This window comes from Apium graveolens, chromosome 7 (genome assembly GCF_009905375.1).
Source record: "Apium graveolens cultivar Ventura chromosome 7, ASM990537v1, whole genome shotgun sequence".
Taxonomy (NCBI): domain Eukaryota; kingdom Viridiplantae; phylum Streptophyta; class Magnoliopsida; order Apiales; family Apiaceae; genus Apium; species Apium graveolens.
In genome coordinates this window covers 55,042,385-55,068,895 of record NC_133653.1, presented here as the reverse complement: position 1 = coordinate 55,068,895, position 26,511 = coordinate 55,042,385, and the positions used below count along the sequence as shown (strand labels likewise).

At 34.6% G+C, this 26,511-nt stretch overlaps 1 protein-coding gene across 1 annotated transcript; it reads left to right on the top strand.

The window, feature by feature from the left end:
* The first annotated feature begins 2,697 nt into the window (after nucleotides 1-2,697).
* Nucleotides 2,698-7,470, top strand: LOC141670366 (GDSL esterase/lipase At5g45920). The gene is made up of 6 exons (XM_074476162.1): nucleotides 2,698-2,829; nucleotides 2,926-3,052; nucleotides 3,241-3,459; nucleotides 6,162-6,229; nucleotides 6,308-6,472; nucleotides 7,157-7,470. The coding sequence occupies exons 2-6, from the start codon at nucleotides 2,954-2,956 to the stop codon at nucleotides 7,314-7,316; spliced, it is 711 nt and encodes a 236-aa protein (XP_074332263.1). The 5' UTR covers nucleotides 2,698-2,829; nucleotides 2,926-2,953; the 3' UTR covers nucleotides 7,317-7,470.
* The last annotated feature ends 19,041 nt before the right edge of the window (nucleotides 7,471-26,511 follow it).

Below are 26,511 nucleotides of genomic sequence, written 5' to 3'. Positions count from 1 at the left end.
TGTGAGTTGTAGTTACTTAGTCAAATTCTCATATGCATTTGTACTTAATGTTTTTGACATCATCAAATATCTATTGAACTTGTATATTATGTTAATTTACAAGTTGGGGGAGATTATTAGATATATTTGTGATGTCATGTCTAATAATGATTTGTGTTTAGTTTTCAGATCTTAACTAACAGGACAAATCAGGACTTAACTGTAAATCAGTACTTATACTGAAGTCAGAACTTAAGATATCAGAACTTAAGTTATCAGAACTTAAGATATCAAAAGATATTTATCAGGAGATAATATCAGGACTTAAGAAGATATTCAGATGAGGAAGACGACTGATTGAAGGAAAAAAGATTAAGGCAAACATAAGAAGAGATATGCATGGAGAAGAATTCTATGAAGAATAGAATACTTGGAAGAAAAGATAACTACTTGATATATTTTAGGATGCAGACTTATGTTCGATATCAATTAGAAGTTTATCGTGTAACTGTGTGTCTATATAAACACAGCATAGGGTTTACACTATAAGTGTTATCATAATCGAGAATATTATTCATTGTAACCCTAGCAGCTCTCGTGATATTTGTTCATCACTGAGAGGGAACGGTTCCATTGTAATATTATTTTATTAATAAGATTATTATGTGTTTCATACTTGTGTTCTTAATTCGATTTGATTGTAGTATACACTGTATTCAACCCCCTTCTACAGTGTGTGTGACCTAACAATATAATTATAGGAAAATAATATTATTTAATCCATAATACTAATTAAAAATAAAACATAAAGTAAACAAGTGGGACCTATTAAATGGTGGACTTTGACTTTGCATTGGATGAAATTGGACAACTTTTCTTAAAATCCATTTTTTAATAATGTGACATGTAATTTGGGTCCCAGCAGAGTTGACTTGTGCTCTTGGAATTAGAGCATATGCACCGGACGGAGTAAAATATTGATTCATTAGCATTATCAATCTTAGTTTGCAAAAGTACCATGCACCGTTTCCATTTTTACTCCATCAAAAACTGATGATCCATCAATTCATTAACTAAATCTTTAATTTTTGATGGAGTTGTTAATCGCCATCAATTGGTGAAACCCGCCCAAATGTATAAAATTTTTATGACTTTTATGAATTAGCAGCTCTAATCTCCTGCAAAACACGGTTCTTTTATATATTTATTTATTTAACATTATTTAAATTTTAAATTTATTTGAAATATTGTAATTAATAATATAAATATTATAGTTTAATATATAATTGGGGTAGCTCTCAATTTAGAACCAATCCTTAAAATAAAATCTTAGAACCATTACAATATATAAGGTAAATTCTGGTGCAGAATCCTAAATTTTAAATAGATTTGTATTGATTTCAGATTTTAAAGGACTGATAATAATCCATGGATTTTAAAAGATTTTACTTGTTCGTGGATTTTGACGGAGTTGATAAAAAAATCTTGCAGAGTTTTGCTGATTTTGTGAAGTTTTCCAAAAATCGTTCTAAATCTCATGTATTTTTTAAGAGATTTCAAAATATTAAAAATGAACTAGTAAATCCATTAAAATTCACCACTTTTTCAAATAAAAAAAATCCACGGACTTTTGAATACTATCGAATTTTGAAGGATTTTTAAAAATCCAAATTGAATACCTATAGATTTCAGTAGACTTTTTAAAATCTAAATTGAATACACTCAGATTATAAAAGACTTTTTCTAATCTCTATTGAATACCATCAAATTTTAAAGAAATTTTTTAAAATCCAAATTGAATACATCTTGATTTCAAAAATCCTTTAAAATCTGTATTGAATACACCCCTCTAAATCTATATACATATTTTTTGAATCGTTGTGTATGCTTAAAAATGTTTTCAAATATAAATGTATAATTCTGCTGCAGAACCCTAACAAATAAGGTAAAATCTGCGGTTGAACTCTTACCTAAGATGTATAAGTTTTAAGAGTTCTTTGGTTAAGAATTCTAAGAGGAGCGTATTTGAAATAATTCGAAATTTAAATTTTTATTAATTAATGTACTTTTAGTTATTATATTTAATGTTGTTGGTGATAACGAATCTTCGATTTTTGATGATAATTTTAAATTATCCATATTTCTCATATTATATTGGATATAATTTATATGATGAATAGTGATTGATGAATCGACAGAGTTTTGCTGGTGCATGAAGATTAAGAAAAAAAGTTGATTTAGAATAAATAATAACTAATTCATTAATTGAATTGATGAATTGGTGACATTAACGAGTGCATATGCTCTTACGGATGCTAGAAAGACGGTTATGGTTGAGAATGGTTATGGTTGGGGTTTTTATCTAATAAAGATATATTTAATTTACAATTTCTACCCCTGTATGTGTATGTCCAGTGTCCAGTATTTTCTTAGCATTTACTCTTTTCATCCCGCTGAATTGTTTACGTTGACTGTTTACACATATTTTGATATTTTTATAAAGTATAATTTTATAATTTTTTTAAAAAAATTTCTTTTTTTAAATAAAAATTTAAACATAAAATTTTTATACATAAAAAAAAATTTAAAAAGTGTACCGAAAAATAATATAAAAAATTCAATGAAAACGAGGGAGTAACTAACTCGCAAACACGGACAGAATATACATACAGGATCATCATATATATGTGTACTTATCTAAATCTATACATGTCAAAGGTACAGCCTTGTTCTCATAAAATCTTAAAATCCTTCTGATACAAGGGAGCTGTACCTTCGGTTGCCTGTTCGGTGATTGTATTTATTAAAAGATGTTACAGTCACCTACCCTTGTGTGATCTTTATTAATCTGTCATCACCTAATCTTTTTATATTTTATATTTATAAATTTGCTTTTTTATGTCACTCTCAAACCTTCTCTCTTATAAATACCTCTTAAATTTGCAGGCATAAACATCAATCAAAGAAGAAAAAAATGAGGCCCAAGATGGTACTTTTTGGTGATTCCATTACTGAAGAGTCATTCAATAATAGTGGCTGGGGTGCTTCTTTAACTAACCACTTTGCTCGTGTGGTATGTCATCCTTTCTTCTTTTCTTGATTCTTGATTTTCTTCAACTTCCTTTTTTTTTGTAATATTTTATTTTTATGTTTCTTGTTTTTTGGTTGTTGACTTGTTGTCATAGTTGTTTACTTGAAGTGATTATTGTTTACCAGTTTTAGAGGTAGGCCTTAAATGGATTATGTATATTCTTTGTGTAGCTTGATATACAGGTGAGGGGTTATAGTGGGTATAATACAAGGTGGGCATTGAAGGTGTTGAACAAGGTGTTTCCACCAGAGGAGAAGGAGGCTCCAGTGGCTATAACAGTGTTCTTTGGTGCAAATGATGCTGCTCTTCCTGACAGAACCTCTGCTTATCAGCATGTCCCTCTTGATGAGTATAAGCTCAATCTCCACTCCATTGTCTCCTTTTTCAAGGTACTTTCTTTCATTCTTCCTCATGCACATTTTAAGTACATGTGATGAGTATATGGGCAAACACACATGCAGAAGTTGGGATTTTGAACTTCTTTTAATCGGAGAACAGGAACCTTTTTTAGTTGGAGAACGAAGAACCAATATGTCCTGCAGTATTTTTATATGTTATGTTCTGCAAATTTTGAATGAATGATTGTTTGTGCCCCCTGACTTTGGTTGCAAATTTCGTTGCTGAAGTTTTTCTTGTGAGTAATTTTTTTTTAATAGTCATCTTAAGGAATACCTTCATTTTCGCCTGACAAGATGACCAATTTTGCATGATAAAAACTGTTATATATTGTTCTCCGCAGGATCTTTCTTTATATACAAAAATTAATGTAAAAGGTAAATAAATTAATAAAGAAATTAGATTAACTTGCCTCTTGCAAGGAACTATGCTGTATAACCTAGGTCCACTTGTGTGTTTAGAGGAGTCATCTGTTTACAGTGTTGTAAATGCAGTTGTGCAGCCAACTGTTGTGCATAGTAATGTGTGCATGCAATTATGGAAGTTGATTTCAACGATAGATGATGCAAGTGCATGATAGATCGCTTCTACAATATCATATGTTTGTAAATTGTTTCCTGACATTGCAATTAGAATAAAAGAAAGTGATTCAGACCGGAAATAGTACGGCAGTACAATGCATAATATAACTAAGTAATATAAGTATCTTATTCTATTTTCTAAAATTCTTCCAAGTTAGTTTTAACTTTTAAGTCATATGTTCTTTCTGCACAAACGGATAAATCAGTTGATCTTGACATAGTGACGAGCTGGCAAGCCTTGAAACATAAGCTTATGTACAAGAAAATTTTCATTGATGGCAACACTTAACAGTTGCACTTCGTTAGTGTTGGACTGGTGGCCCTGGAGGATCCATAAAGTGAGTGATAGTGCATTGGTGCTAAACAAATTTTATATCTGTGAGGTCCATCAGTCGCTATAATTGTTTGCCACTTACCTAATTTTTCTTTCTTGCTATGTAACATGAGATTTGTGGAAGGCCTTGTCATTTCACTAACTTGCTTTGTCTAGACACTATGAGCTTTTTCATTTTACTAAGAAACTACTAAGATTGTTGATTATATACTTTACCGATACATAGGCACATTGTTCTCTATGGTCTAACTTCTACTAACTCTTTTGGGATAGAAGTTATGAGGAATATGCTTTGGCACTTTCTTTATTAAGCTGGTTTTAAAAATATTTTCATCCTAACTGAAGTCCACTACTCCACTCTCCTCTTTTTTATAATCTCTGATTGGTGAATCATCTCATGATCTTGCACAGGAAGCTACTATATTCTTAACTATCTTGATATTAAGGAGAAATAATCTTGCAGGTTTTCTGCTACAAGCCTACAACTGTTCATACCGTAAACAAATATTTCTAAGAGAAACCAAATCTTTGTATCTTCGTAATCATTTATGTTTATCAAATCTGAAAGTGGTAGATTCCAATTCTTGTAATATCTCTTGTTCTCAGTCCACGTGTAATGTCTCAAACATCTGCAGAGAGCAATGAAGCATACCTCCACATAATTAACGAAACTAGCCCCTGGTATTATTGTTTGAGACTTGATTGACAAATGCTTGAAAATTTCTCTAAGTAATGGGCCGAAAAATTAGTTTGGATTTATTGTTACAAGTTATAACAAGGTAGTATGCTATTAAAAGATTTTTTTTAATGTGTTGTCCTCTGTTTCCGTATGTAGACTTAGTTGAAGTATTCGTATCCTTTGAAAGATGAAACTGTACCAGTTAACCGTGATACTCAATTTTGGAGTTGCACGAGTTTATGATACTTAACTTTACTGGCATATGCTATTCCGAGTTTAGCACTTGGCATTATACCAACATAGGAGTTTTAAGTTAAGCTTCTAATTTACACTAAAATGGGCGCAGTTCCATTTCAAAAGCTGAATCACTGTTGGGTCCGGGTCCTGGAAAGCGATTTTTACAACAATCTGTCTGCTATATTTTTGCGCGGATAGGTTGAACACAGATTTTTTTTGTAAGTGCAGACATGCCACGTCATCTATCCGTCCTTGATACAACCCTTCTAGGGTTTTCCCTATATGCTGAAAATTATATAGGACAGAGGGTTAGCAACAGTCGCTTGCTTGAATAGCTTCCATTACTGCTTTTTATTATTATTATTTAATTTGCTGAAAGCAAAATATGTTTTTGTTCCTAAAAAGTACTCCTTCTGTCCCATTGGGTTCTCCCCATTGTGGGACGGGGAATCCGGCACGCATTTATTGCTCCTCTAAAGTATAGTTATATAAATTATTTTGATTTTTTTTCTTTTAAATAAAAATTTAATTTTTAAAGTTTAATACAAAAAAAGAAAATTTTAAAAATAAATTACGGAAACATACTTTATATTCACCTTAAAATGCGTGTCGAGTATTGGAAAAAAACATGTGGTGAATTGAATAGGACGGAGGGATTAGTTTTTAGCAACTTTTGGATTGTCTTCAATTTTACTGTTAAATTTTTGGTTTGTAGACAATATATTACTGAAGAGGAAGTACATATTTGAGTATAGAATCAATTAACTTTTGTCTTCTATATTCATTGGAGGAGTATAGAATCTCTTTCTTTACATTTTACAAAGACTTCTGCTGGTGTAACTATTGGTCAAATTTTTTTATCAGGAGCGATGGCCTTCAACTCTTGTTATCCTCATCACTCCTCCACCAATTGATGAAGCTGGGCGACTTGAGTAAGCAATTAAACACCCTTTTTTAAAATTTTTGAGACGCAGATGATTGCAGGACAAATCTGATTGAAATAATTGCAGGAACCCTTTTGTTGAGGACACTTTTGGCCTACCAGAAAGAACTAACGAAGCTGCAGGTGCTTACGCCAAAGCATGTGTCTCAGTTGCTGAAGAATACAAAATTCCAGTGATCAATCTCTGGAACAGAATGCAGAAGTTTCCAAACTGGGAAAAACTTATGCTTAGGTATTTTCACGAATTACGACTTCCACAATTTGATATGTGGTTATCGACATTCAAAAAGTCAACCATAAGTCATATTTTCAATATTTAGGTTCTATGCATGGCACTTCCGACATACACCAATCTAATCAAATTTATTATTGTACATACCCCAGTATATAACTATAACATTTACTTCATATCCAATCTAGCTATATTGCAATTCTTGATCCAATCTTATTGCCTCTGAACTCTGTTGTGCATTGAGATTCTCAGTTAAGCATACCTACTATAGAACAGGGTGAACATTATTTAAATATCCAAGTCGCTTCTGCTGCTAGACTCAGCACACATTTATCCTCACAAATAGGTCCAATCATTGTAAAAACCTCATTTAATGAACAAATCCTTATATCTTGATTTTTTTTTTTGTAAATTAGTGAACTAGCACTTTTTGCCAACCGTGACCATATTTTTGATGAAGACTCCCGCCGTAGTATCTTTTTGTTCAGTTTAAATATGCACACGGCCTTCGATTCTTATAATCATACAGAATCCACGGCCCCATTGAATAGTAAAGTTGATAAAGATGTAGCATATAGTATCTTTTTTTTGGTTGTTATCTGATTATAATTTTAGAGCTCTTTCTTGCAATGTGATTTTATATGTTCTGATTTTATTGTTTTCTGTTTTTGATTTGAACTGCAGAGACGGTCTGCACCTGACTCACGCTGGAAACAAGCTTGTCTTCGATGATTTGATCAAGACCCTGAAAAAAGAAGGTTGGAGCCTGGATACTCTACCGCTGGACCTCCCAGCCCTCTCTGAAATTGATCCTAATGATCCCCTCAAGTCTTTTGAAATGTAAATTTATATAGGTTCAATTTCATTTTGCGCATCTACAGTTAATCTTTTGGTTAAAAAACCTAGTTATCGTAACTAAACTTAACTAGTACTGTAACTTTTATGACTTGTGACTTCCAATGCTATGCGCTATCTTGGTAATGTACCGGTTTACTCGATGTTTTTTGTAAAGTTTAAGTTAATATGTTGGTTTCTACTATCTAATGTCTACTAATTATTGAAAGGAACTAATGTCTACTTTCATGGAAATGTAGACGTGACAAATTTGTTTTTTTTTAACTTCCAAGTTATGAATTAGTTGGGAAGATTTAAGAGTTCAGCACAACGAAACTATGAAGCTTGTAGTTTTATGCATTCTAGTTGGTGTAGAAACAGTGCACTGTGGTGTTTTAGCTAAATACTATTGAGATGTTATTTGGGCTGGGCTTGTATTGGGCCTATCCGATAACATATTATTGTCGTGTACGGTGTATCATTGTTATATGTTCCATCTTGTTTTATGTCTTATTATTGTGGGCTGTGAAAACGTTGGGACTGTTAAATATTACTTTATCTCTTTGCCATCAAAATCAGTTGTTTGAGGTCAAGACTGAATATATATGAAACACAGCTATCTAGGTGTAGCTGTATGTAATATCCAGGTTTGACAATATAATAAAATATGAGATATTTTATTTTATATTATTATAATAGTAGTTGAGATATGTGTGAATTAAATTTATTGATCATGTGAGATATGTTTTTATTATTTTTGTTTTTCAATTAATATTAGGGTATTAATGTGTATTGTTATTTAGATTATTGTCCCACATTGATTAGAAATAAGAGAGGGGAAACTTTTCTTACACTACAATATGTATTGAGTGTATTGGACTAAATTGTGTGAAAAGTACTTGGGTCACTTCCCACGTCAGTAAGAATGTGAGCAAAGAGGTATACTTAAACTATAAATAAAGGCACAAACTTGTGGTATATACTTACAAGTGCTAGTTTAATTTTTAATGTATTGACTTTTATCCCACATTGGGACAAAATGATACAGATGCTAGCCTTCTAGATGAATGTGTTGAATTCTTTAACGTAAAGGACTTAATAAATAAGTTTCTAGTTTAAAACTTTTCTTCTCTACTTCCCACAGCGAGAACAAGAGAAAATGGGTGACTCAGAGACTAGTTTCAATTAGATGCCTCTTTTACCAAGTATAATAGGAGCAATATCCCACATTTGAAAGGTATGTTTCAAAAAGTTGAATAGAAACTAAGTAATGTTTAGGACTTTGAGGAACTTGCTTGGTCCACACAACTAAAATTAAAAGATGACTTAGATTTTCTTTATAAGAAATATTTTTCCCAAGATCCTACAAGTGATTAAAAGTTTATAAGTTTGTGTCTATAAAATGTTAGTTTGGGAATGTTAACAAATGAACTAGAAAGCACACTATTGAAATTTTGAGCATGCTAGTATTTTACCCTAAGTGTTGAAAGTTTTCAAAATCATACTAGAGTCCCACATTGAGTTTGATACAAATAGTAGGCTGCTATTTATATAGTACTACTAAGCATATGTTTAAAACTTAGTTGCACAAAGCTTCACTCTCAGTGTTGGAAGTTTTCAAAATCATACTAGAGTCCCACATAGAGTTGGATACAAATAGTAAGCTAGAACTACTAAGCATAAATGATATAGGTGTTAGAGACAACAAACTATCAGAGTAAATGTCACAAGTTCACTTGATTTTATTTCAATCAACTCAAATGTCCCACATCGAATTAGTAGGTGAGTAGGGACAAACTCTCATCTATATAAGTGAGGGAAGTCATCCTGTAAAGAAGTAGGAATCAAAATCAAAGTATGAATTAAAGTTAAGCTCAACTTTGAGGTAACTACTTATCTCACTTCTTTTAAGTTATGTTTTTTTTACTTATTTTATTGAATAATATTTTAATATTTTATTAACTTCTTATATAGTACTTATAATATTATAAGTAGTTATTTAAAGGTTGAATCATGGTTTAATTAACTTAACCAAAGATATAAATTATATAAGTGGCATAGAGAACGATTTATGACAAAGGAAAATATGTATGATTTTAGGTAATTCTAAAAGACCTTGATCGAAAATATCTTGTTGTTTAAGCTGGACTTGAGGTAAGTAAAGTACTTAACCGCAACACAAGATTACTTATTTGAATTTGTCCTTGGTGATTGTCAATTTTGTTGTTACTTTGTGATGATTGAAATGGTTGTAGTTACGTGACTTAATGCATGTATTTATCGTGAAATTTTGATAACATATATTGCTATATATATATATATGAAATTATGCATATGATCAATTGGGAATATGAATATATATTGAATTGTGTCACTGTTACGAGAAGATGAGTTTTTACCAAGCCTTTTGTAGGCTAGTAAGGGTAGTCCATTACGGGCAGACCAGGTTCGGTTATCGAATATGAATTGATCTTGCCTCCTCCGTGTGATTAAGATCTATGTGATTTAAGATCTATGTGATCAGATACCGCAGAGCAAGGCCGCCTTGGATCTTGAACTCGACGGGGCAACGATGGAATAAGGTATACAACGAGCCACTATGTTGGTAATGGCGCCAGACGAGGTTTCACATGGGATATTATGTTGTGAGAAAGCCCTACAGGCAAATGTATTAAACATGGTGCATTAATTAAATATATTGTGATTCATAAATAATAAAGATAAGATGAAATGCATTTATATATGATGAGTTACTTATGTGTGTTATTTATCTTTAGTTACTTTACTTACTGAGCGAAGTAGCTCATAGTTTTTTTTTGTTGCAGGTAGAGGTAAAGATAAAAATAAGTAGAAGTGAGACCGAGCTGAAGTAGAACCTTACCTGGATGTTGTACATATGGCTATTTTGACCTGGGGATGGCATATCGATATGTTTTGCTATATGTCACCTAGTAATGACACGTTTTATAGTACGTTTTTAAGTATGGTTTGTATTAAAGAATAGAAGTAGACTTTATATGTGTGTAATGTGATTTTTTTGGAGTTAAAAAGAATGCTGAAGCTTTTATGATGAAATCGAAATGTTATTGTAATATTGAAATGGTTGTAGTTACGTGACTTGATGCGTGTATTTATCGTGAAATTTCGATAACATATGTTGCTATATATATATATATGAAATTATGCATATGATTGATTGGGAATATGAATATATATTGAATTGTGTCACTGTTACGAGAAGATGAGTTTTTACCAAGTTTTTTGTAGGCTAGTAAGGGTAGTCCATTACGGGCAGACCAGGTTCGGTTATCGAATATGAATTGATCTTGCCTCCTCCATGTGATTAAGATCTATGTGATCTAAGATCTATGTGATCAGATACCACAGAGCAAGACCGCCTTAGGTCTTGAACTCGACGGGCCAACGATGGAGTAAGGTATACAACGAGGCACTCTGTTGGTTGTTAAAACAATCTGCGATTAATACAAATAATCAAAGTGTGTGCGTGAGTAAACGAGATCAAACGGAGGAAGAAAAGATATAAACAGAAGAGAGATCCTCGAGTCCAGTTGAAACTGTCTCCTTAAAGCTATTTCGCCTCTCACCGTATGTGCGAGTCGATAGCCTCCCAGGATAAAACGAGGTAGCGGCGGCGTTACGGATAACGAGCACCTTCAGCGAGCTTGAACGGGCACGAAACTATCACCGAGAGAAAGAGATTTGTGTTTAGAGGCGAATATGTTTTTGGTGTGTCTAACCCTAACGCCTTAGAGGTGTTTATATAGGTGTAGATAGACTTGTGCGCTACTCTTTTCCATAATTAAATATCATTAATTATGGATCGGTGTAATACTTGCAAGCTACTCTATTCCATAAATAATCTGAAACAGAATCAGATTAAATATATCAAGACATACACCATATCAATTAATCTGAAACAAAATCAAATTAATTTATGCCATAATATTTGAGCCAAATTCTAATGGAAAATAATAATTTCCATTATTAAGAGAATATCATCATATCTCACACATCTTTTAGTCATAATGCTCAAAAATATGACTTACCAATATGGGACTTATACCCATATTTTCCAACAATCCCCCACATGGGTGAGATTGGTGATCTTAGTAGCACACACCAGACAGACAGACAGACACGGAGTTTGACTTGGTGATAGTTTCTTCGATCAGATATAGCATACGATAGGTAGAGAATGCTCCTTGAACCTTCACTCGAGTAAGCATACCGACTTTACTGGTAGACTGTAGACGTGCTTGTCCTTGAACTGTTCGACCGTTTATGTAAACGATGATATACTTATCACTATATCGTTTCTGACTCGTTCAGCTCTCATGAGTATGTCCATTTTGGCCATGGAACATCGTCCTGGTTCTGCAGAAGTTTCTAAAGAATTGTGCCTCGCAATTCTCCTTTGAAGCGGCCCCACTTCTCTCCCACATAGGTGATCTTTATCTTATAAAGTAACCCGCGTTTACTCAACTGAATTCCATGCGTTCACTCCTGAGCTCCATGTATTCATCAAAGATCATTAAAAGCTCAAAGCTTAACCTCGTACCTTACGGGTCTCACTGTTTCCTCATCATAGGAACAGGCCAGGGGTTACCCCCACAGTGATTTGGTCATCATGATTTAGTTGTCCCATTGAACCAAGTTCTTGGGATCTCCAGTCAGCAATGGTTGGGTGTCCACCATGATGCCGTTAAGCAATAGGCTTAAGGCCCATCCCTCTCGATGATTTCTCAACCACTTCTCTTGATAACCCTTTGGTTAGTGGATCCGCGATATTATCCTTTGACGGTATATAGTCAATAGTGATAATTCCGGTTGAGATCAATTGTCTAATGGAACTGTGTCGTCGTCGTATATGACGAGACTTTCCATTATACATCGTGCTCTATGCTCTGCCAATAGCGGATTGACTATCATAGTGAATCCCTATTGCAGTTACAGGCTTTGGCCATCTTGGAATATCCTCCAGAAACTGACGTAGATATTCAGCCTCTTCGGCGCATTTATCTAGTGCCACAAACTCAGCTTCCATCGTGGAATGAGTTATCACCGTTTGTTTTGAGGATTTCCATGATATTGCCGCTCCAGCTAATGTAAACACATAGCCACTCGTAGACTTAAGTGCTTTCTTGCTAGATATCCAATTTGCGTCAGTATATCCTTCTAATACTGCTGGGTATCTGCCATAGTACAGTCCATAGTCTCGAGTTCCCCTCAAGTACCTTAGTACCCTTATAATCGCTTTCCAGTGATCAGCTCCCGGATTACTCGTAAACCTACTCAACTTGCTAATTGAGTATGCAATGTCTGGTCTTGTACAACTCATGAGGTACATCAGACTACCAATTATCCTCGAGTATTCCAATTGGGAAACAGCTACACCTTTGTTCTTGGATAGGTGCAAAGTCATATCCACAGGTGTCCTAGCTTTCTCAAAGTCATCCTTAAGAAACTTCTCAAGGATCTTGTCAACATAATGTGGTTGACTTAATGCGAGACCCTCTGATGTTCTAGAAATTTGAATTCCCAGAATTACATTTGCTAGTCCCATATCTTTCATGTCGAACCTTGATTTCAACATGTCCTTTGTAGATTTGATAACTTTATCATTGCTTCCAGCATTAAGTAGATCATCTACATATAGTGTCATCATGACATAGCCATTGTCATTCTCCTTGACATAGCTGTTCTCGTTATCCTTGTAATAGGCACAGCTATCACATTCATTGATTTTGAAACCATTGGTCAGCACGACCTCATCAAATTTTTCATGCCATTTCATAGGCGCTTGTTTCAAACCATACAATGATTTCACCAATCTACACACTTTCCTTTCTTGTCTTGGGACAACAAACCCTTCAGGTTGTTCCATATAGATTTCTTCATCTATGTCTCCATTTAGGAAAGCTGTTTTCACATCCATTTGATGTACAGTTAGATTACGCATTGCAGCAATAGCAAACATCATCCTTATGGACGTTATTCTCGTTACAGGAGAATATGTATCAAAGTAATCAAGGCCTTTTTGTTGCTTGTATCCTTTAATTACAAGTCTGGCCTTATACTTATCAATAGTGCCATCAGTTTTCAACTTCTTCTTGAAAACCCACTTGCTACCTAATGGTTTGCAACCAGTTGGCAAGTCCACTAATTCCCAAGTATGATTTTGCATAATTGAATCAACTTCATTCTTGATGGCCTCTTTCCACATAGGCCCATCAGGTGAGGTAACCGCCTCCTTATAAGTTTTTGGGTCACCTTCTTCGAGCAAATAGGTCATAAAATCAGACCCATAGGATTTCTCCGTTCGTTGTCTTTTGCTCCTTCTCACTACCCCCACATTTTCGTCTTCACTTTCGTCACTCTCATTATCGTCATCTACAGACTCATGAGATCGTTTAGACGTCGTAGGTTGTTGGTTTCCTGGATTACAGGGAAACATCGTCTCAAAAAATGAGGCATTCCTTGATTCCATAATGGTATTCTTTTGAATATCAGGAATCTTGGATTCATGAACAAGAAACCGATATGCAGTGCTGTGTGGAGGATATCCGATGAAGACACAATTCACAGTCTTAGGACCTATCTTCACCTTCTTCGGTGTAGGGATCAGTACCTTTGCAAGGCACCCCCACACTTTCAGGTGTTGGTAACTTGGTTTCTTTTTCTTCCACATTTCATAAGGACTTACATCCTTATTCTTGCGCATCGTAATATTTAAAATATTATTTGCGCTTAAGATGGCTTCTCCCCACATCGATTGTGGGAGCCCAGAGCTTAACAACATCGCATTCATCATCTCTTTCAGAGTGCGATTCTTCCTTTCAGCCACACCATTTGACTGAGGGGAGTATGGTGTAATGACCTCATGGATTATACCATGTTGTGAACAGAATTCCCCAAACGGTTCAACATATTCACCTCCACGATCACTTCGTATCGTTTTGATTTTCTCAGTTTGTTGTGTCTCAACTTCTTCCTTATAGATTTTAAATTTATATATAGCTTCGTCTTTACTTTTCAACAAATATACATAGCAGTATTTTGTACAATCATCTATGAATGTAATAAAATACTTGTTTCCTCCTCTTGTTGGAGCGAATTTTAAATCACATATGTCGCTATGTATTAGGTCTAGCACTTTGGTGTTCCTTTCCACACGTTTAAATGATGATCTCGTTAATTTTGCCTCAACACAAGTCTCACACTTATGTTTTGAATCGATAGTAAGTTTAGGTATGTATTCTTTTGCACTTAAACGTCGTAAAGTGTCATAATTTACATGTCCTAATCTAACATGCCATAAATTAGGAGACTCAAGCAAGTAAGCAGAAGAATTCTTCATTTCATTATCGTCCTTAACGGACATTACATTGAGCTTAAAAAGCCCATCAGTTAAATAACCCTTGCCTACAAACATACCACTCTTAGACAAAATAACTTTATCTAACTCTATTACAATGCGAAAGCCATGCTTATTCAACAGAGAACCAGACACAAGGTTCTTGCGAATATCAGGCACATAAAGTACATTCTTCAAAGTCAGATTATTCCCAGAGGTCATCTTCAGGATCACCGTGCCTTCACCCTCAATGGTAGAAGTTGCTGAATTCCCCATGTAGAGCTTCTCACCAGCATCGGAAGCTCTGAGGCTAGAGAAAACCGCCTTGTCTGAGCAAACATGCCTAGTAGCACCAGTATCAATCCACCATTCACGTGGATTAGAACCGACCAGGTTCACTTCAGAGACCGTAGCACAGAGGTCTATGTCACCCATCTCCTTGGAGATATTCTCTACCATGTTTGCTTCTTTCTTCTTGTTGGGCTTCTTGGGCTTCTTGCAGTCAGAAGACCTATGACCAACTTTATCACAGTTGTAGCACTTCCCTTGAAATTTCGACTTCGAAATCCCTCCCTTGGGTGCCAGCTTTGCCCCTTTACCAGAATTAGCCTTCTTGGGCTTGGAGCTTTGAGCATGCTCCACCATGTTTGCCTTCTCAGTGGCAACGTTAACTTTCTTCTAGGACCCTCTGTTGTCTTCTTCAATACGAAGTCTAACAATAAGATCCTCCATAGACATCTCCTTTCGCTTGTGCTTAAGGTAGTTCTTGAAATCTTTCCATCCAGGTGGAAGCTTTTCAATAACAGCAACAACTTGGAAAGACTCACTTATGACCATTCCCTCAGCATGAATGTCATGAATGATCACCTGCAGTTCCTGCACCTGACTGACCACAGTCTTAGAGTCTGCCATCTTATAATCAAGAAAGCGGCCAACAATCCACTTCTTTGCCCCAGCGTCCTCGGTTTTATACTTATGGTCAAGTGACTCCCATAAGACCTTAGCTGTTGGCTTCGCGCTGTATACGTTATACAACGAGTCAGACAAACAATTTAACACATAGTTCCGACAGATGTAGTCGGAGTGCTTCCAAGCATCAGCAGCATACACAGTCTGCATGTTACTCTCAGCAGTGAGCAACGGTGGTTCTTCCTTAAGGAAGCGATCCATATGCAACGTGGTCAGATAAAAGTGCATCTTTTGTTGCCAACGTGTGAAGTTCGTTCCGTTGAACTTCTCAGGTTTTTCAGCATGTGCAGCAGGCACAGTTGGCATAACAGGTGCAGCAGGCACCACGGGTTGAACAGATGGTACGTGCGTCTGTACTACAGGTGTATGCACACCAGTAGGCACCGCAGGTATGATCGGAGGAGTGAATCCTGCCGATATCTGTCCAAGAGGAACACTAAACTGTCCAATGACAGTGTGTCCCACAGGCATATGTCCCGAAGGCACATGTCCAACAGGCGTTTGACCCCCATCAGATCCAGTGATCTGTGTGTTGGGATCAGCCGTCATGTTCATCGAATCGTTCACAGTTTGGTTCTCCATCGATCTGTTACTCAACAAAACAAGCAGATACAGATGTATCAGTCACAGATGTATATAAAAGAAATAGCTTTAAGATTGTTAAAACAATCTGCGATTAATACAAATAATCAAACAAGTGTGTGCGTGAGTAAACGAGATCAAACGGAGGAAGAAAAGATATAAACAGAAGAGAGATCCTCGAGTCCAGTTGAAATTGTCTCCTTAAAGCTATTTCGCCTCTCACCGTATGTGCGAGTCGATAGCCTCCCAGGATAAAACGAGGTAGCGGCGGCGTTACGGATAACGAGCACCTTCAGCGAGCTTGAACGGGCACGAAACTATCACCGAGAGAAAGAGATTTGTGTTTAGAGGCGAATATGTTTTTGGTGTGTCTAACCCTAACGCCTTAGAGGTGTTTATATAGGTGTAGATAGACTTGTGCGCTACACTTTTCCATAATTAAATATCATTAATTATGGATCGGTGTAATACTTGCAAGCTACTCTATTCCATAAATAATCTGAAACAGAATCAGATTAAATATATCAAGACATACACCATATCAATTAATCTGAAACAAAATCAAATTAATTTATGCCATAATATTTGAGCCAAATTCTAATGGAAAATAATAATTTCCATTATTAAGAGAATATCATCATATCTCACACATCTTTTAGTCATAATGCTCAAAAATATGACTTACCAATATGGGACTTATACCCATATTTTCCAACATTGGTAATGACGCCAGACGAGGTTTTCCATGGGATATTATGTTGTGAGAAAGCCCTACAGGCAATGTATTGAACATGGTGCACTAATTAAATGTCTCGTGATTAATAAATAATAAAGATAAGATGAAATGCACTTATACATTATGAGTTACTTATGTGTGTTATTTATCTTTAGTTACTTTACTTACTGAGCGAAGTAGCTCATAGTTTTCTTGTGTTGCAGGTAAGGGTAAAGATAAAAATAAGTAGAAGTGGAACCGAGCTAAAAAAGAACCTTGCCTGGATGATGTACATATGGCTATTTTGACCTGGGGATGGCCTATCTATATATTTTGCTATATGTCACCTAATAATGACACGTTTTATAGTATATTTTTAAGTATGGTTTGTATTAAAGAATAAAAGCAGACTTTATATGTGTGTAATGTTATTGTAATATATTTTCTTTTATTAAGTAATTCAGGTTGGGGTGTTACACTGTATCTCCCTTTTCTAAAGATGGTTTTGTGATAAAAATATAATAATAAAAAAATGTTGTAGTTGAAGATGACCAAATATTTTCAGTGTTTTTGATAGTCCTCACTACAAACCGTGATAAAAAGAACTCACTTTGCATTGTATATTGATGATTTGGAAAAAAACATAAAGCTGTGAAAATGTAAAAATCAACTTACAGTACGGTATTTGAACATATGATAACTAATAAGTAATAGTTGGAGCACGGTTGGATTTCTTAAGTGATTAACAATTTATTCTCTATTTTTTCAATACTCATTTATAAGATTATAAGTCATATTTGTCCCAAAAAAAAATTAATTGCTTCAGAGCCTAGTTTAAATTTATCAAAACAAAATAGAATTATGAATAAATATTGGGTTAATTGCACTTTACACTCTACTACTATGTTTCAAAAACAAATTTGTATCAGAACTTTAAGAAATTCAGTTTGCACCCTCATACTTCAACTTTGGGATTCATTATGCACCCCTTTTCAGAATTTTGTTGAATTGGGTAGGGATAAAACCGGAAATTCAACAATATACTTAATCAAAATAAAATTTAGCTTGTTCAAATATTATTAAAAATTGTATATTATTTTATAGCAACTATAAAATTATAAATTTTTAATTTTCAAATAACACTATTAATTTTACATTCGATTATCATTTTTTAATATAAATTTCAAATTTTTTATACTCTACTTAATTAAATTTAGTTATATAATCAAAATTAATTCTTAAAATATTTTTTTGTAGAATTACAAAATACTTTAATTAATAATATAAAATGAAATCAAAACTCAAATTACTATTATCATTTAAAAAATTAAAAAATTTACAATTTTGTATCAAAATTCAATTTTTAACATTATTTTAAAAGATATGAAATTAATTTACTTAATATTTTTGCTGAATTTCCGGTTTTACCCCTATCTAATTCAACAAAATTCTGGAAAGGGGTGCATAATGAATCCCAAAGTTGAAGTATAGGGGTGCAAACTGAATTTACCAAAGTTCTGGTACAAATTTGTTTTTGAAACATAACAGTAAGGTGTAAAGTGTAATTAGCTCATAAATATTTTGTCCAAAAAGTTGACAGATATGGTTTACAATTCATCCCCACGAACACTGTTTCAATCCGTCCATTTGAAGAGTAATCAGATGATGCCTGATCACTGATGGTATTGTAGCATGATTTGATTTGTTTCTCTAGTTTAGGATATTCTTTTTTAACTTAAGTATGATATTAAACTAATGGCATTTGTGTGCAGATGTGCATTAATCAGCTATTTAAATAAGAAGAAAAATATTTAAATATATTAGGCATAACTCAAAAAGATTCATTCTTCCCGATTGGACATTGTTAATTGAACATTCTGAATTGCCCACGCACGTAAGAATGGGCAATGCCATGCATATACGGTGGATCGCGCTCTATACGCCATGTTTGAGAATCAACGCTCTGCACTTTCGAAATCAATATTCTGCACTACTTGAAAAAAATAGCAGAACAGTACATAGAAAAAGTTGAGAACATTGATCCTCACTTGTAACAAACAGGATATCATCAGTGATGGTGAGGATCCGGCCCCTCCGGTGCTTCTCTATGAATACTTGCCATTTCCCTTCGGTTTTCGAGCTTCATCCTTCTATAATCATCTCTCATTTCACGTAAGATTTTTCTGCTGTCTATAGTTTTTCGCATTATACTTCTGATTCCTCGATGACCGGTCTCCGTGGAGCTGCTTAATTGTGCAGAAATTAGTAACAAGATCAACGTTAATGAAACTCCAACACAACTTGATCTCTTCATTTTTAAAAATTTCAGAGAATCAATTAACCAAAGACTCGTAGTATATATATATATATATATATTTAAGATAAGAGAGCATGCAAAATAGAGTAGTTTGTAGCTAGGAAGATGAATGCATAGAAGTAACACATTATGCGCCAACTTATATATACACAACTACGAGATATGCATGGACCAAATACCAACAGGAAAAAGTGCTCAGAAATACTGTAATTTTACAATTTCAAGCTGATGGGTATGGAATCCAGGAGGGATCAATATTGTCTCTATCTATTCAAACTGGAATTGCTTTATGTTTTCATGCATCAACATTATTTAATGGAAAATTACTAGCGGCACAAAATTAGTTTTCAAAATACTTATAAAATAACATGTGTCACATTTTTATTAGTTTATAAATATAAATGAACCCTCTATTCATACTAATAGAATCAATTAAATTATTTTATTTATCCACTACATCACGAGTATCACGTCATTTTCTAACAAATTTTTGTAACATTGTTTTGTGCCTCTAAGAGTGTTAAGCACTAATCACTAATCAGCATTAGTCCACGCTTAAACCACTTGTCTATGTCGTTCTTAATATCATCTCCGGATAACATGCTCTTTATCTCCCCATATAATCAAATAATCTAAAAACAAGTTGTTTATCTACTCATTTTCTGGATTATTTTAATAGATTAAACATATAATGAAGGACAACGTTAAAACTTAAAAGATGAAAAGAGAGAACAAGACAAGTTTAGCTTTAGACTGTAAAACAAAAGTTAATTAGTCCAAGTATGTCATTTCTATTATCATACAATTATATAATCCCTTGTATACGAATTGCCGCACAACAATGTATCAATTGGTGATCACGTTGGCTCTTCAAGGCCCGAATAAATAATTTTATAGCACTCATATGGTATTTTTTATCAACTAAATTTTTTAAAAAAGTAAAAAACTTTTTTGGATACGTACGTGTTCTCATTGTTTCCATTTAATGCCATTTTTGTCGATTATACACCGAGTAATATAGTATTATTAATTATTGTAGAATAAAGTTGTCATTTTATAGGCGAGGCAGAATCATAATGGATGTTTCACACGTACGTTTAAAAGTTGTTGCCCGGGTCTTGGTGAATTGTAATCACCAATTATACAAAATCCAAGGTTTTATTTAATTCGATGCATGGTAAGTGCATAAGGCGGCCAAGTGAAGAATTAGGTGGGTCAAGAGTAGGGATAATGTAGCAAGGGACACGGATACACTTATTTTTTTTTAAATAAAATTTTGTATTTTTTTATCATTGAAAATTTTCAAAATATATAAATATATCTTTCAAAAAAATATAAAAATATAAAAAATATAAGCAGTATCCCCAAAAAATTTAATCCTTAATCCGCCCATGATTGAGAGTACGTGCAGGATCTTGCAAAAATAGGAAAACAAGATTAAAAGCATGAAAATCAATTAAAATAGTTTTGAAGTAAAAGAAGTATCACGCGTTGAAAAGAGAAGTGAGGAACGATAACTTTAATACTGTGTTTCGTAAATATTTTCTGAAGAAAACAAAAAAGAAGTCAAAGAGAGCTAAAAAAAATTAAAAAGAAATTATGCGTAAATTTAGCTGCTGTTAGGAATATATGTGCATTAGTTTGATGATATGTTTAACAAAACACTTAAGTAGAAATTTAGTGTCTGTAGCCTCAACGGATAAGACCACTTTGGCTATCCGTTGATGGTGTAGCTTTACTTAGAAATAAGTCTAGTATTGTAGCATATTTCAGTCTCTGTATTTAAAATTGTAATTCTTAGAAGTTGAGAGAAACTATGAGTCATGTTGACTACTAGATGATATGCAGATAGGAAGGCCAATTGTAAATATTTCATGCCTTGTAATTTTGTATAAATGAAGTGGTATCAACGGATGACTTAAAAGACCTTCAACGGATGAGAAGCTAAGCTTCAACGGATGTCTCTAAAGCTTCAACGGATAACATCCTTCAACGGATGAGAGCATCAACGGATGAAAGCTTCAACGGATAACATCCTTCAACGGATGAGAGCATCAACGGATGAAAGCTTCAACGGATAACATCCTTCAACGGATGAGAGCATCAACGGATGAAAGCTTCAACGGATAACATCCTTCAACGGATGAAGTCATCAACGGATGAAAGCTTCAACGGATGTTCTGCTAATCAGCCGTTGATAAGTGGTAGTTGTACCTACAAGCAGAGGCACGTGGGTTGACAGAGAAAACTGAGATGTGGTAGCCGAATTTCAGGATCAACAGAAAAAGCAGCCGTTCTTCTTTTGTACAAAGTTGCAATAGTCAACAAAGTACTTGAGTGAACAGGAAAAGAAGCAAGTGAAGAACTTATTTTACTATTGTAATTTTATATTGTTTTTCACTTGTACACTTGGTAATATATATGAACCAAGAAGAAGCTAGTAATTAGAGAGATTTTTCCAGAGCTGTTAAGAAATATCTTGAGAGAAAATTCATCTAGTTTGTACTAGGATGCAGCTGTGATCAACATTGTTGAACACAGATTTTCTAATATACCATCTCTGGTGGAACAACAAATCCACCAGAAAAGTTTTTAAGGTCTGTTGTGTTCTTTACATTTGTGCTTGAATATATATCTGTCTGTATTAGCTTAAAGCAATTCACACACTTGTTCTTCTTGAACACACAACTTTATAAACTGCTCAAAACTTGAAAAAGTTTTGAGATTTACATTCAACCCCCCTTCTGTAAATCTCATTGTTAGTCTTCTAGGAATAACAATTGGTATCAGAGCAGGCTCTTGACACACAAAGAGTTTAAAGATCTTGGAATCTAACAAAGATGAGTAAGAAGGATATTGGAGTAAAGATCCCAGTTCTTGACAAAGACAGTTATCACCACTGGAAGGTGAAAATGCACCTTCATCTACTCTCCCAAGATGAAGGTTATGTAAACTGCATTGAGAATGGTCCTCACATTCCCCACAAAGTAGCCACAGTTGCTACGGCCACAATTGCTGTTGGTCAATCCATTCCAAAACCCAGAGCAGAATGGACAATGGAAGACACAGAAGAAGTCCACAAGGATAAGAAGGCTATGAACATTTTGTTTAATGGTCTTGACAAGGATATGTTTGATAATGTGATAAATTGTTCAACTGCCAAAGAGGTTTGGGACACAGTTCAGCTGCTGTGTGAAGGTACAGAACAAGTAAGAGAGAACAAAATGCAGCTTCTCATTCAACAGTATGAGCACTTTCATTTTGAAGAAAATGAATCTTTAAATGACACATTCAATAGATTCCAAAAACTGTTGAATGGACTGAAGCTGTATGGTAGAGTGTACCAGGTGAAGGATTCAAATCTTAAATTTTTGAGATCCTTACCAAAGGAATGGAAACCCATGACTGTTTCCTTAAGAAACTCTCAAGATTATAAGGACTTTACTCTTGAAAGATTATATGGAATCTTGAAGACTTATGAACTAGAGTTGGAACAGGATGAGGTATTGGAGAGGGGGAGAAAGAAAGGAGGTTCAGTTGCATTGGTAGCTGAAAATGAGAAAGAATGCAGAAAAGAAACTGTGAGATCTACATCAAGCTCCAAAGATGGTGTAAGAAATCCAGAATCAGACAAGGGTAAAGGGCAAGTTGCTGAAAATGAAGACAACTCCAGTCAAGATGACTCTGATGGTATTGATGAGCATCTTGCATTTCTGTCCAGGAGATTTGCAAAGATGAAGTTCAGGAAAAACACTAGAGCCACTAAACCCCATAAGAACATGGTGGACAAATCCAAGTTCAAGTGTTTTAATTGTGGTATGAGTGGACACTTTGCAAGTGAGTGCAGAAAGTCAACCTCTGAAAAGAAGAAATTTGAACAAGTAGATTACAAAAAGAAATATTTTGATCTGCTCAAACAGAAGGAAAGGGCTTTCATTACTCAAGAAAGAGACTGGGCAGCTGATGGAGAAGAAGAGGATGAAGACATGGAATATGTTAACTTGGCTCTCATGGCTGATTCTGAGGAGAATGAAGTTAGTTCATCAAGCAACCAGGTAATTACTACTGATATAACACAGCTTACTAAAGAAGAGTGCAATGATGCTTTTAATGACATGTCTACTGAACTGTATCATTTGCGTGTATCTCTTAAATCTCTTGCTAAAGAAAATAGTAGGATTAAAGAGAACAATCTGTTTTTAAGTAATAGAAATGCTGTGTTAGAAGATAAGTTAATTGACCTAGAAAAGACTAAGCTGCATTGTGTATCTGTTGAAAATGAACTAGCTGAATCTATTAAGAAAGTAGAAATACTTTCCAATCAATTAGAGAAAGAGCAAGAGGTGATTAAAGCCTGGAAAACATCTAGGGATGTAAGTGCTCAAATTGCCAAAGTCCAAGGAATTGAATCATTCTGTGAAACTGCCTGGGATATAAATAAAAAGAAACTGGAATTAATTGATGGACTGTCAACGGATGTGGAATCAACGGATGATGAAAGTTATCCGTTGAAGGAAGAAAAGGAACATCCGTTGAAGGTTCCTCAATTAAAACAGGCAGATGTTTCTAAAAGAGAAAATCTAAAGAAACTCAACAAAAAGTTTGGTTCAACTTCAAAGAACTTTGTCAAAGAAGGAGCAAGCACATCCAAAGATGTCAGAAAGGTGAATGTAGGGCACATGACCTTAGAACAGTTAAACAATAGGCTCAAGATGGTTGAGGATAAAAAGGAATCCAAAAGGAAATCCAACAGAAATGGGAAGGTAGGAGTTAACAAACATAACAATTACACACCTGACAAGTATGCTCCTAGAAAAAGCTGTGTGCATTGTAGTAGTGTTAATCATCTATCTGCTAACTGTAAATCTATTAAGAAATCTCCCATAACTGTACCCTCTTCCATGCCTAACATGTCTGTATCACCTCTACATGCTCTGCCTGTTATGTCTCAACAAAATCCTTATGCACATTTTGCAAACATGCCATATTTTAACAATTCTTATCTTGCTGCATTCAGTATGCCTCAATTTCCATACAATATGCCAATGTGGAATAACATGTATGCACAATCCATGCCTAATAATACTATAAATGTGCTGGATAATGTTGTGACTAACCCTACACCTCAACCAACCACATCTAAGACCAAGGTTGACTCAAACTCACCTAAGTCTAAAGATGCAGGAGGAATGAAGTCTAGGAGAAAGGCTAACAAGAATGGACCCAAGGAAACTTGGGTACCAAAATCAAATTGATTGATTTTGTGGTGTGCAGGAAAATAGAAGAAATCTATGGTACTTGGACAGTGGCTGTTCAAGACACATGACTGGAGATTTCTCCCTGCTCACAGAGTTTAAAGAGAGAGCTGGCCCCAGCATAACCTTTGGAGATGACAGCAAAGGGTTTACTATGGGATATGGCTTGATTTCAACAAGGAATGTCATCATTAAAGAAGTTGCATTAGTTGATGGTCTCAAGCACAACTTACTGAGTATCAGTCAACTATGTGATAGAGGGAATACAGTTTCCTTCAATTCTGAAGCCTGTGTTGTCACTAGTAAGAAAGACAACAAAGTGGTTCTAACTGGAGTTAGAAAAGGAAATGTGTACTTAGCTGACTTCAACTCTACAGATGCAGAATCTATTACTTGTCTTTTCAGCAAAGCAAGTTCAGTTGAGAGTTGGCTATGGCACAAGAAGCTATCCCATTTGAATTTCAAGACAATGAATGATCTAGTCAAAAAGGACTTAGTAAGAGGAATTCCTCTTGTTGAATTCTCAAGGGATGGTCTGTGTGATGCTTGTCAGAAAGGCAAACAAAGGAAAGCATCATTTCAGAAGAAGCTTGAAACAACAATTGATGAACCATTACAGCTGTTACATATGGATTTGTTTGGACCAGTCAATGTATTGTCAATAGCAAGAAAAAGATATTGTTTAGTGATTGTAGATGATTTCTCAAAGTTCACATGGGTCTATTTTCTTGGATCAAAGGATGAAGCAAGTGAAATCATTATCAATCACATCAGGCAAGTCAATAATCATCCTGACTTAAAAGTAAGAAACATCAGGAGTGACAATGGAACTGAATTCAAGAATTTGACATTAAGGCTGTTCTGTGAAGAAAATGGAATCATGCATGAGTTCTCAGCTCCAAGAACACCTCAGCAAAATGGGGTAGTTGAAAGAAAGAACAGATCTTTAATTGAGGCTGCCAGAACAATGCTTGAAGAATCAAAGTTACCAACATATTTTTGGGCTGAAGCTGTTAATTGTGCCTGTTTCACTCAAAATATTTCTCTGATCAATCAAGCTAAAGGCATGACTCCTTATCAGTTGTTCAAGAAAAGAAAACCAACTCTAAACTTTCTTCATGTCTTTGGATGTAAATGTTTTATACTAAGGAATCAATCTGACCATAAAGGGAAGTTTGATGCAAAGGCTGATGAAGGAATATTTGTTGGTTATTCAGCTGGAAAATCTTATAGGGTCTACAATCTAAGAACCAACATTGTTATGGAATCTGTGCATGTTGTGTTTGATGATAAAAAGATTGATGGACTAACAGATGAGGAACATTATGAGAGACTCAAATTTGACAATATTGAAATATATTGTGATGATAGTGAAGAAGAGATTGATGGAGACGACACTTCAAAAGGAATACAAAATTTGCTCCTGGATAATGCACAAAATTCAGCATCCGTTGAAAGACATTGTGCATCATCCGTTGAAGTACTTAATGAAACATCCGTTGATCATAGCTCATCAACTGATAATCAATTTACATCATTAATTGATGGAACTCCAAGTTCCCTGCAAAGGACCAACAACTCAGGGGGAGTTTCAACTAATCAAAACTCTATCTCACATCATGACAATACTGAGATCACCTCATCTAGAGCTCATCTTCCACCTCAAAGGAAATGGACCAAGAATCATCCCTTTGAACTGATCATTGGTGATGCATCATCTAAAGTGCAAACAAGAAGAGCTACTCAAGATGAATGTCTGTATAGTAGTTTTCTATCTCAGGAGGAACCTAAGAAAGTGGAAGAAGCCTTATTGGATCCAGATTGGATATTAGCTATGCAGGAAGAGCTAAACCAATTTGAGAGAAACCAAGTTTGGAAGCTGGTACCCAAACCAAAGAACAAGAGTCCTATTGATACAAAATGGGTATTCAGAAATAAGATGGATGAAAATGGCATTATCATAAGGAATAAAGCCAGATTGGTTGCTAAAGG

Excerpts from the sequence above, each read along its gene's own strand:
- LOC141670366 (XM_074476162.1), top strand. The coding sequence starts at position 2,954 with ATGAGGCCCAAGATGGTACTTTTTGGTGATTCCATTACTGAAGAGTCA. Across the intron at positions 3,053-3,240 it reads CTAACCACTTTGCTCGTGTG|CTTGATATACAGGTGAGGGG; the intron begins GTATGTCATCCT and ends TTCTTTGTGTAG. Across the intron at positions 6,473-7,156 it reads TGGGAAAAACTTATGCTTAG|AGACGGTCTGCACCTGACTC; the intron begins GTATTTTCACGA and ends TTTGAACTGCAG.